At 36.6% G+C, this 13,142-nt stretch overlaps 1 protein-coding gene across 1 annotated transcript in view; it reads left to right on the forward strand.

Moving 5' to 3' along the window:
* The window catches only part of LOC124403159 (CUGBP Elav-like family member 5), a 199,840-nt gene extending 187,078 nt beyond the window's left edge, over window positions 1–12,762 (forward strand). Inside the window, exons 8-12 of the mRNA XM_046876776.1 lie at window positions 4,284–4,493; window positions 5,323–5,409; window positions 6,734–6,877; window positions 11,216–11,391; window positions 12,682–12,762. Coding sequence (XP_046732732.1) covers window positions 4,284–4,493; window positions 5,323–5,409; window positions 6,734–6,877; window positions 11,216–11,343 — 569 coding nt within the window. The 3' untranslated portion in view covers window positions 11,344–11,391; window positions 12,682–12,762. The remainder of the gene's footprint in view (window positions 1–4,283; window positions 4,494–5,322; window positions 5,410–6,733; window positions 6,878–11,215; window positions 11,392–12,681) is intronic.
* Window positions 12,763–13,142: the final 380 nt, after the last annotated feature.

Consider the following 13,142-nt stretch of genomic DNA (forward strand, 5'->3'; position numbering starts at 1 on the left):
TCAGTTCTATGCCACTCAATAATCATCCATTTTGTATAAGTAATGTCAATGTTGACAACTTTGCATGCTTCGTTGCAATTGTAAATGTATGTTGCTATGGTTACAGTGCAGTTTACATTTATATAGAAGGTTGATCAAACTGACTGGAATTACCAGCCAATCAGAATCGAGTAGTCAGACCATGTTAGAATACAATAAGTAGCATTTGGTCAAATTATGCTAAATGTTGAAGAAAAAAACTTTTGTATTAGGAGAAGTTAATTACGTGCTCCAAGTCGGACCATCGTCATAGTAACGTAGACGAAGAGATGCAAATCACAGCAGGTCGTGGCCAGGAAAATGCATAATCAGTATTTAGGAGGGTATAACAAGCAAAACATGACCGTAGTAGGATGACTTTTGAAGGTCACTGAAGGTCAAAACCAGGAACAGATACTGTTATTATGGAAACAATATGAGGGAAGTTGACCACAATGAGGGGTGAGAAAAAAAACAATAGCATAAACAAAAAAACGGATTATTTTGTAAATCATTGAATTGTTTATATAGCGTTTGTATAGCGTTTTAAACAACGAACAGAGTCGAAAGCATGTTCATAAAAAATCTGTAAATTTGTGATTGAAATTAAATGAATAGAATTATGAGATGACATTAGCAAAGAGAAAATTTCTCCCACAACATGAGGAAGAAACTTTGACTTAAGTTTTTACCTGGAAGTAAGAATATACCTACTGTAGTGTAGATAGCGATTTTGTTTTATACTTTGCTTATACTCTATTTTCTACAAATGGCCTTTTGGGTATTCTTTACTAGAACGTATACATAGACTGTGCTTGAATTTGCATACCTCTTACTATGAACAGCATAAAGATTCATGAGGTTACCGTGGAGGGTTAAACTCGAGGAGCATGAGGATTGATTTGGATTGGAATTAATAAAAACAGTTTGCTACAATGGTTTAGGGGTTACAATACTCATGAACAGTCTTGCATTCGAATATCCATCACTGAACAGTTGATAACCTCAACAATGATGGAACTACAGTATAATTGATGGACATTTGGTGTCCACCAGATGAGGATGGGTCCCCCCTTTTGAATCTGGTTACTTCATACCATCTCAGGGAGTTTTTCCTTCCCACTGTCACCTTAATCTCCTTATGAATTAATGTACAGTATAGGAACTTATTTATGTATTATTTATTATTGTATTTAAGTCTGCTAAGCTGCTTCGGGACAATGTCCAATCTTCAATGTTCATTCTAACAAAAAGAAATGATCCGATCATCATTTATCATTAAATAGAAATGTTATAAATGCAGAAAATGAAGCAATATTTTTTTAGATTGACCGAAAAACCGAACCGATTTCACAGATTTTAAACCGAATACCAAACAAACAGCTTTGTTCTTCATCCTTCACATTTCAACCACATCACCAGGATTTCTTTTTTTTTTAAAGGTCAACTGCAGCACTTAAATTGAAGCCCCTGTTGCACATCAAGCACAAGTGCATAACCATAGCCGAGCCATTCGATCGTTTTCTTTAGAGCTCTCCAAAAAAATTGTCTTCGTCTTTGTTTTTTCTTTCCTTTAAAGTCATTTGCTAAACTTTCAAAGTTCGTCCGAGCTTCCTGAATCGTCCATTGTAAATCGGACGTGACCACCTCGATAAACAAAGCTTAGCCGAGATTCTTCTTATCGTTTTCAGACAGCCTCCTCAGACGCAGACGTGCAAGCGAGAAATCAATCGCATTGATGATTGTGCAAATGACATCAAGCTGAAAACACAAATAAGACCGCTTTTCAGACAGATGCTTTTTTTCCAAGCTGTGGCACAAAAAAATGGCATTTCTGCTCGTTTTAAAAGAGGTCAAGAGGAGGTGAAGAGCAATAGCCAGTGTTCTTCAGTTCTTCGGTACTACTCGAGGGAGGTAATTGTGTGAGGCTGTGACTTTCACAAAACTCTCTTTTGCACATCAGTGCATTCCGAATTTCAGCAATGACACAGTGGGAATCATTTCCATCTCCGAGCCCTCCCTCCCTCTCTCGCTCTGTCTCCCCCTCCCTCCTTCCCTCCCCAACTTTAGCTGTTTTCTCCGCTGCCAAAGAAGACATAAGTGCCTTGTTCCAGATTGCCGAACACTTAACCACAGTGCTGCGGTGCATTTTGCTCTACGTGACTTCACTCCGTCATCAACTTGTTCCCGAAAGATTATGTCGTTCTTTCTAGTACACTTTCATTTTTTTGGAGGACAATGCTCAGTTTGGTTTTTTGTTTTTTTTAAAAGACTGATGACTGAACAAAAAAGAATCGGATAATCTATTTTTGGTAGAACATCATGAACTTAAAACTTTCCTGATCTTTCCACTTGAGTCTGTATGATTTTTGTTCTTAAACTCTTTTGGGTTGAATTTTTATATACTTCACTTTTTTTCTCAGAAAATAAATTAATTAATAAAAAATATCAGAGTCATAAACTTCAACATTTATTCTTTTTTCATTTTTCAGCCGAACACTCAAAGAAATACGCTAGCAGACGCTTTTTTGCACTTGACCAGGAGCATGATCGTCATATTCAGTTGTAATCTCTGTGCTTTGACAGGAATAAACAGCCCACTGCAGGCAGATGCAAGTGATAATGCAGCTTTTCATTTGATTCTGAAATGGAAACAAACAGTTCAGTATTTCCACGTCCTAAAGGCGTCAGCATCACTGTTGTGTTTGTAGACCATCTGCTGCCTTCAATGTACAGTCTGTGTGTTCTTGTAGTGTGTTTGTGTGTGTGTGTGTGTGTGTGTGTGTGTGTGTGTGTGTGTGTGTGTGTGTGTGGGGGTTTATAATAGTTTCTATGGAAGATTATGTGTTTGTGTGTTTAGTGTATAATGAATACATTATTTAATAAAGGTATTATAACCTGAGTACAATTTGAATTGGTTTTGAAATATAAATGTATAAAAAGCTGCATATTCGCTGTATACTGGATGGATGGATGGATGGATGGATGGATGGATGGATGGATGGATGGATGGATGGATGGATGGATGGATAGATAGATAGATAGATAGATAGATAGATAGATAGATAGATAGATAGATAGATAGATAGATAGATAGATAGATAGATAGACGGTTCAGAATGCAGTATATTGGTAGTAGATAGCAATGTGTGATAATTCTGTATGACATTCTAGAAAAAAAGTATTATAATTATTTTTCTATCTATCTATCTATCTATCTATCTATCTATCTATCTATCTATCTATCTGTCTGTCTGTCTGTCTGTCTGTCTGTCTGTCTGTCTGTCTGTCTGTCTGCCTGCCTGCCTGCCTGCCTGCCTGCCTGCCTGTTTGTCTGTCTATCTGTGACAATTTCCCTTTTACTCTCTGTCTTTCTCATGCCTGTCACTCTCTTTCTCATTCTGTCTATCTTTCCTATGCTTCATATCTGACTCTATAATTCTCATGCTCTGTCTCCCTCACTCTTTTTCACTCTCATTTTCATTCTCTCTTTCTCGCTCTTTCTATCTGTCTGTCTCATGAACACTCTCTCTCTCTCTCTCTCTCTCTCTCTCTCTCTCTCTCTCTCTCTCTCTTCCCTCTGTCTCTACCCCTCACTCAGTAGTGTGACATTGTGCTGCTGCCCTGAAAATTGCATCACCATTTCATCATTTCAGAGTTCTGCAGGAGACAATTCCTCTGTTGCCACTGCCTTCCATTGTGCGTGTGTGTATGTGTGTGTGTGTGTGTGTGTGTGTGTGTGTGTGTGTGTGTGTGTGTGTGTTGGGGGCGGGGGTGTTGGATGGATTGTGTGTGTGTGTGTGTGTGTGTGGAGGGGGGGCCGGCCCATTCGTATTTATCCATTCTATTTTTCACTATAGCATTTTGTTAGCATGGTTTGTGTCTACTTTCAGGGCAAATCAATGCACATGCACGTACTTAATCAAACTGATCTCTATACAGACCACATCTTTTACAGTCACCAATTTCAAATCAGGTCTTATGGCAAGGATATTTAGAAAACTAGCAGCCATCTTGTTCAACATTGTCTGTGACTGTGTGTGTGTGTGTGTGTGTGTGTGTGTGTGTGTGTGTGTGTGTGTGTGTGACATACTCTTTTATGTCCTTCCTCACAATTTTTCGGTTAAAAAACTTTGTTCCAATGAATACCTGTAAAATAAAATTATGTAGGTTTTTATACTGGTTCTGACACGTGGATTAAAAACCGGTCGGCTGTTTCCCAACCATCGTGATGTTAGTGTCTGTCTTTCTGTTCCTCTCTGTAGGACTTAGCTCTCCCCCTGCTAACCTGGCATCCTCGGCCGTACCCAGCATAGTGACACCCATTGTTAACGGATTCACTGGCATCCCACCGCAGCCCAATGGTCATCCGGTGGAGGCGGTCTATGCCAATGGCCTGCCACCATACTCCACCCAGAGCCCCACTGCCGCCGACACGTTGCAGCAGGCCTTTACTGGGGTCCAGCAGTACACAGGTATAAACACACACACACACACACACACACACACACACACACACACACACACACACACACACACACTGTCTTTTAAATTTCAATATTCTATTAAAATTTATCGAGGTAAATTGGTAAGTGGATGGATGGACAGACTCTAGATGGATGGATGGATGTATGGATGGATCCATACTTTATTAATATTTATTACAGGATGTTATTACAGGTTTTCATTTTTTAATAATCTATGATTAAGCATCTTTTGCTGGTGTCATTGGTGCCATTTCTAAATAAAAATAGATAGATAGATAGATAGATAGATAGATAGATAGATAGATAGATAGATAGATAGATAGATAGATAGATAGATAGATAGATGGATAGATGGATGGATGGATGGACAGGTGGACAGGTGGACAGATACAGATGGATAAATGAAGGGGTAGGCAGTATGATGTGTATCAGTAAAAGAGTTGTGGATGGATAGATAGATGGATCGAAAATCATGCAATTTTTTTAATTCAATTAAATGCTAAAGTCTGAAGGTGAGGTGTGTGTGTGTGTGTGTGTGTGTGTGTGTGTGTGCCTTGATTAAAATGTTAGGTTGCATATCTGTCTCTGTGATGCCACATGAAAGGAAATGATGTCTTTGTGTGGAATAATAATACCTGCCAGTAAATTAGAGCTATCACTGTGCTCCTGAACAATCTGTCATCTGCTCTCAGGTTGAAATATGATTAATGTGCTGTATTGTGAGTCTGTCAATCTCTCATTAGAATATAAAGGTCAGTCTGCTTTCATGTCATTCTGTTTCTCCTCCCTCTGTCCCCTTTATCCTGACCGTGTGTAGCCATTTACCCCACCACCACACTGACACCTATAGGTCAGACACTGCCACAGCCGCCTCAGGTTATTCAGCAGCAACAGCAGAGAGAAGGTGAGAAGATGATTACTATTAATACTACTCTTCATGTTACTACTACAGCTGCTACTAATATTCATACTACTAATACTATTACTACTAATAATATTAATATTCATACTTCTACTAGTAATACTAATAATAATAATATTACTGCTACTACTACTATTACTAATAATAATTATTATAATAATTATATTTATATTACTGCTAGTAGTACAACTAATATTTTGTTATTATTTCTTAAATTAATAATAATACTACTAATATTAATAATACTACTGCTACTACTAATATTCGTATTACTGCTACTACTTAATTTGGTACTACTATGAAAAGCACTACTAAAGATTGTTACTTCTACCAGTAATACTACTAATAATATCTCATATTACTGCTACTACCACTAATAGTAATTATTATATTAACAATAATATTTATATTACTGCTAGTAGTACTACTAATAATATTTTGATTGTTTCTGAAATTAATAATACTACTACTAATATTAATATCAGTATTTCGACTAATAATATTAATATAACTGCTACTACTTCAATTAGTACTACTACTAAAAGCACTCAAAGATTATTACTTCTACCACTAATACTACTAATAATATTCATATTACTATTTCTACTACTACTACTAATAATAATAAAAGTAGTGGTACTACTAAAAGCCCTACTAAAGATTATTACTGTATGTACTAAAACTAATACTACTAATATTTATATTACTCTACTACTACTGCTACTGCTAATACTAAAATTCAGATTATTACTTCTACTACCAATATTACCAATATCCATATTACTACTATTACTACTATGGGACTATTAATAATATTTACATTACAACTACAACTACTTCAAATAATACCAAAAATACTTTTGTTCAATTATTACTTCTGCAACTACTACTATTGCTGTTTATATTACTACTACTAATTACAATAATAATAATGATATTGCTGTACATACTTTATTATTACTACTTTGAATGATACCATTCTTTATTTTAGTACTACTTATAATAATACTTCTAATACTAGTGTTCATGTTAATACTCTTTCTACTGCTAATACTAATAATTCTAATATTACTACCACCTTAATTAATATTGCATCATGTTCATTATTACTATTGCTGTTCATATTACTATTATTACTCATACAAATATTCCGATCACTACTGCCTTTACTAATATTACTGTTCATATTACAACTTTAGTCATGCTACTTCTACTAAAACTAATAGTAATCCATATTACTATTATTGCTGTAATGTAATATGTGTGTGTGTGTGTGTGTGTGTGTGTGTGTGTGTGTGTGTTCCAGGCCCAGAGGGCTGCAATCTCTTCATCTACCACCTGCCACAGGAGTTTGGCGATAATGAACTGATGCAGATGTTTCTGCCTTTTGGCTCTGTCATCTCCTCCAAAGTATTTATGGACCGAGCTACTAACCAGAGCAAGTGTTTTGGTGAGATTCAACTCAAACACACACACACACACACGCACGCACGCACGCACGCACGCACGCACGCACGCACGCACACACGCACACACAAATACAAAGTCATTAAATAAGGTGAGTGATCCTAATAGTATTTGGTTGCCAGATTGAATGCATAGATTTTAGGAAAAAAACGCAATAAACTAACGCCACCCCAAAAATGCTATTTTATGTATACAGTACTGTACTGTATTAACATTTTAGTTTATTTTATAGTTAATCATTATATTTTTATAATAAATTTCATTATTTCAACTCCATAAAAACATTTCCCTTATAAGCTTTTCGGCCTATCAGACAGATCGTGCTATCAGACAAATGATTTAGTTATGTGGCAAATGCAATTCCGCGATAAACCGGAGGCACGAGATTCGAACCGCGGTAAAACGGGGGATTACTGTATAGAAATTTGTTCAGTGTAAGTAAAAATAGCCTAGCTGTGTGGAATCTCACTTAATCTGGCAACGCAAGGTGTAAGAGAGCAGCACTGAGGTGATAAAATAACTAATTAGACAGTACAAGAGTGGGATACTGCCCCTTTCACGATCACAACCAGGTGGTTTTGGGTTCGAAACTAAATCAGTTGCTGATGTTGGGTGAGGTGTACTGGGGTGCTGTCAGCGTTCCAATTCATCACAAAGGTGGGGTTGAGATCAGAGTTCCACAGCAGGCCATACAAGATCTTCTCTCTAAACCTTGTAAAGCATATTTTGATAGAGCTGGCTTTGTTCACAGAGGCATTGTCATGATGGAGGTTTAAGTCCCCAAGTTTAATGAAGAGGAAATTTAACGCTACATCATCCAAAGACATCTAGTGCAATTGTGCGCTTTCGAGTTTGTTGTTAACAGTTTTGAGGAAGTACAACATATGGCTGAAAGTGTCAGGTGTCCTAATAATTTTGTTTCTGTAGTGTATATGAGCTGCTCACAGAAGACTGGTGCTTTGTCTCTATCTGTCTGAGCGCTCATAAAGAGCGATTTCACATCGATCAGGAAGCTTTTTGGGAAATGGGGCGTTTTTTGGCAAGTGCCAATTTTGGGAAAAGTATTTCTGAAATAGCTCAGGGCTCCGAGTAAGCTATGTGTCTGAAGATGTTTGAGAGAGACAGAGTGGTCTGGGGCTTTGTGCTGCAAAAAACACACACATACACACTTGCACACACTCTGACGATGAAGCTAATGAAGGCTTCTCTCTCTTTCTTCATGTTTATTAAGCTTTGTGCAACATAGCTGTACATCAGAAAGCATGTCTTGACGTTATTTCTTGCCCAGATGCTCTCATATGAGTTTAGAGCTCATTGACTTACCAAACAGCCTCACTACATGGGCTAATCACTTTCTGGCTGTGATGAAAAGAGGCAGCAGAGGCACAGCACGGGAGCACATTAGGAGAAACTATAGGAGGAAGGCCGGATAATGTTTTTTTGGGGGGGCTTTTTTGGACATGCTTTAACCCATAGCCATAATCTAATGTGGCCTCTTGAAAATATGGTCAAGAAAATAAAATACGTTTTCATGTTTGTCTCTTTTTGGAAGGTATATAGAATGATGGCATCTATTATTTTCTATTGAAAATGGATGGATGGATGGATGGATGGATGGATGGATGGATGGATGGATGGATGGATGGATGGATGGATAGATAGATAGATAGTTCTAAGTTTGGCCAAAAAAAACCCAAAACCAACAAATAAGCAAAATTATTTCCAAAGTACTACATTTGCTGAACCTAGAAAAAGAAATTATTAGAAAGGAAACATCCAACACACAGTCAGTGAAGTTGAAGCATGTTTGTGATTGATGTAAGAAGCTAGTAGTTGAGTGTCCCACCAATGCCACACAGGGGCATCGTTATTGATGGCTCGGTTGCAGCGATGCTTAATAAAAGAAAAAGAAAAAAAAAACAATATTTATCAATAAATCACACACTTGAGAGATAACAGACAGGTTTTTGCTGTTCGCTCCACAAAACAAAAGAGCTTCTTTACTTACTTGAAATTTTCCATGTCATATTAATGAGAAGTCTAACAGTGAAGTAGTAGAGAAGGTGAATTAAAGGAGTGAAGCAGATCTGTTAGAGCAGAGGGTACAGATTAAAGGTTAAAGCGCTGGATAGAATTAAGCACTCAATTACTGCTGCATCACTGTTTAGGTAGCGATGAAACAAAACCAACTACCATCGGCAGGAAGCCATATGGCATTGTGAAATATTGAGATAAACTGTGTGATATAATTTCAGTAACAAATTATTATATGTTTAAAAAACTGCTGGGAACTTGAGAAAGGCTGAACCCTTAACCTGCCCACTTCTATAAATAGATAATGGTAGGTCGCTTTGGAAAAGTTTCTCTGCCAAACTCTGTAAATGTAAATGACCTGATGAGTGGTAAAATTAGGAAGACTGTAGGGGGGGTATAAATTAACAAACGATGCTGCTACGACCCACAGTGTTGCTTTTGCTTTTGCAAAGCCTTAGGTCATGGGCTGGAAGATGCCTGAGATATAGATATGTGTTCTCATTGGTTTTTCCAGGCAAACTGCTTGGAATACCAACATTTTTTTAATCAATCATCCAGGTTGGTGTGAATATTATGCATACCCAATTTGGTGTTAATTGGACATAGACGGAGAAAGAATCCAAGATGGCGGTAATCCAATTTGACTAAAATAATTTATACCCAGGATTTAAAGGGTATTACCATCAGCATAGTAGGCACAATTGGGCACAATTTTGACCTTAGGGTTCATCCTATTGGCAGCATCGCATTGGCAGCAATTCATTGGCCAAATTTGTCAGCATGTTCCCTTCCTAATCAGTCTGCCAAAACACAGTGTTTTTACCAGGCCATTATATGGGTTAAAGAAAAAGAAGTAACAAAAGAAGAAGAAGAAGATGAAGAAGCACCTTTAGTACCTGTCCCCCAAAATAAAAGTGTGGAATGAATGTTTATTATTGATACTTCTAGTATATATTCGTTAATATTCATAACCCTAGATTTTTTTTTAATTGTCCAGCGAAAATTCTTTTTTAATCACTAAACTTTTGTTTTACTGATTCGCCAAGTCTCAAATCGAGCACCAAAAACCACCATGATTCTTCTTTTTCTTCTTCTGCTGTTCACATTCTTAATTAGAGCTTTGCAACCATCTACTGTGGTAATGTGATCAGAGACTTATAATCCCTGTTCCCCAGACCAAAAATAAAACGCTATGGTGCACACAACCGGCAATTAAAACAGTCCGTGTGGAAACAAAGCAAAATTGGTGTCATGATGATTTACAAAATTTAAAACACCATTATTACTTTTAAACATTTACAAGAATACTTAGTCTTCATGCTCTAAGTTGAGATTGGTTTCGCTAATCATAAACATACATAGCATCCATATTTGTCCATGTCCTTGTTGATTGAAGTATTAAAAACTTGAAAAGTATCAATTTAAGGTACATTTAGAACATTCGATTAAATCCGTTGTCCGATTAAGTTGTGATTAATCACGATTAACCATTTTCAATCAATTGACATTTTTTATTTACTTGTGGTGTTTGATTAGTAGAGTTTATACCAAAAATTATTAATTGTGTATAGAATCATGCTACATATACGATGTTGTGATAAAGTAATATAGGCATATTTGTGTTAGAAAATATCTTTTGCATAAACTGCAAATTCCAGCTCAAGCCTCCAGAATTTTTTAAATAAATATGTACATTACCATCAACATCCCCGCTTTAGCTTTTTATTGTTATGATTTCCAACCAGCATTATTAACTGCTAACCCTCGCCTGCTTCATGCTCATATTGAACTTTTTACCTGCCATTCCCTGATATATCCAACACGCTTGTGGTACCCCAAATCCTTTCAGTTATAATCCAGCGTTTATAATTCTTGAAAAAAAAAATAGCCTACTCCATTACTGTTACAGTCTCTCTTTATGAGCTCTTAAGGGTATTTTGCTTTCCTCGGTTGCCCTCAGCTGCTCATCAGCGGTCCGAAATCGGATTTCTGTAAAGCTGCTTTGCAACAATGCAATGCAATCAGTCCTGTATAAATATTATCGAACTGAAGGAATCCTGCTACTCAGTGCTGCCTTTATTAAATAAGGTAAAAAATTGGCAAAAATAAATAAATAATACAAGTTTTAAATTATAAATATTAATTTAAAAACTAAACTGCTTCATTTATCCCTTTTTTTTGGCCAGCAGCATGGAAATTAAAGATTTTACTCTAATGGCAGATTTTGATATTAACAGTTTAAAATAAATATGTTGCAAATATCCCCTATGTGTTTTGTTCCTTATAGGCTTTGTGAGCTTCGATAACCCTGGCAGTGCCCAGGCCGCTATCCAGGCCATGAACGGCTTCCAGATCGGCATGAAGCGCTTGAAAGTGCAGCTCAAACGGCCAAAGGATGCCAGCCGCCCCTACTGACCCTCGCACAGGACACACACTCACACACACTCACAGCTGACAGCACAGGTAAGACTGCTGTTGAATAACCTCAAGATGTTAACTAAGTGTGGAGTCAAGAAAAAAAGAACTGAATCATGGGTAAAAAAACGTTTTTACTTACTGGTTGTGTGAGAGCACAGAATGATTGACAGGTCATTAGGAATCAGATTTCAGGATAATGAATCACTTCATCCACAAGTGATTATTTTTAGAGAACATATCTACAGTTGGACAGTTACTTCTTTAAAAAAAAAATCTTTACAACTCATTACTTTTCATTATAGTGGGTATGATATTGAATGATATTATGTATAAATGATTTAAAAAGCACATAAAAACTTTATCTGTCTATTTATATCTTTATCTATATATAATGTGTGTGTGTGTATATATATATATATATATATATATATATATATATATATATATATATATACACACACAAACACACACACACACACACACACACACACACACACATTTACATAAAAAATTTTTTATCTTGTTTCATACAACCCTTAAAAAACCCTTGTTTTATAAAAGGTTCTTTGATATACACTATATGGATAAAAGTATTGGGTCACCTGACGTTCTCAGCCATATGTGGTTCTTCCCCAATCCACAAAGTTGGAGGCACACAATTGAAAATGTTTTTGGATGTGCAGCATTCAATTTTCCTTCCACTGGAACTACTGTAGGAGACCCAAACCTGTTCCAGCATGACAATGCATCTCTAAAGCCAGCTCCATGAACATGTGCTTTTACATCAGACTATTACTTTTACACTTTAATAACACCCTTGGGGCTTAATAAGATCAAATCTCCCAAAGGAGACCATCCATAATCCGATGGAACATCTTCCCAGAATAGTGGAGGATATTATAACAGCAAATGGGGACTAAATGTGGAATAGGATTTTCAAAAGCACACACAAATGTTTTGTCAGGTGTCCACAAACTTTCGTTCGTACAGTGCCTCTCCTTAAATACGTTGTGAAGTTTTGTTTTTGCATTTGCTTCCATTGATAATGTGAATAGATTTGTTGATTGGGTATAAATAATTTGAAACAAATAGTGAGGCTTCGGGCTGTTTGAAAAAAAAAATAATAAAATTATATATATATATATATATATATATGTATGGTGTAAAGTAAAGACATCTGGATCCCGACCCCATCTGATCATTTTCTAGCTCCAGGTTCCCTGATACATGTAGGCTTCCCTATTTCAGACATCAATCTGTCAGGTAGAGACATTTCTCCATGCTCCTTTCTCTTTCTCCCGGGTCCAACCCTGACATCCTGTTTTTCTCTTGCAGGTTTTGAACAGTCTTGACATCTGTAACAGATGGAAAACTTTGCCTGCAAAACCAACCTGAAAAAAAAAAGTGACCAACAAGGAAAAAAAAGAAGAGAAAAAAAAAATCAAATAAATGCAGCTTACAAATAAGTAAGATTTTTTTTTTTTAAAGGAAAAACATATCAGATTTGACTTTGCGTGCAACACCATGGCGATGAGAAGTTTAGGGAACAATGTGACAGGGAACGTCAGTGTCAAGAGGATTGAAGCCAGCAATGAGAAAGCCAAACAGAACAACAACAAAAACTTTCCTTGGAAAAAAAAGAAACAGAGGGAACACTGTTTGAAAGACAGATTTCGGATTGATGCTGATGCTGAAGAAGCCACAATTTTCACAAGGATTTGAGCAACACTCGTGGCTTTTACTTCTATGGACTTATGAGGGTTTAATCTCTGAGGGTTAAAAAAAAAAAAAAACAA

The sequence above is a fragment of the Silurus meridionalis genome, chromosome 20 (assembly GCF_014805685.1).
Source record: "Silurus meridionalis isolate SWU-2019-XX chromosome 20, ASM1480568v1, whole genome shotgun sequence".
Classification (NCBI taxonomy): Eukaryota; Metazoa; Chordata; class Actinopteri; order Siluriformes; family Siluridae; genus Silurus; species Silurus meridionalis.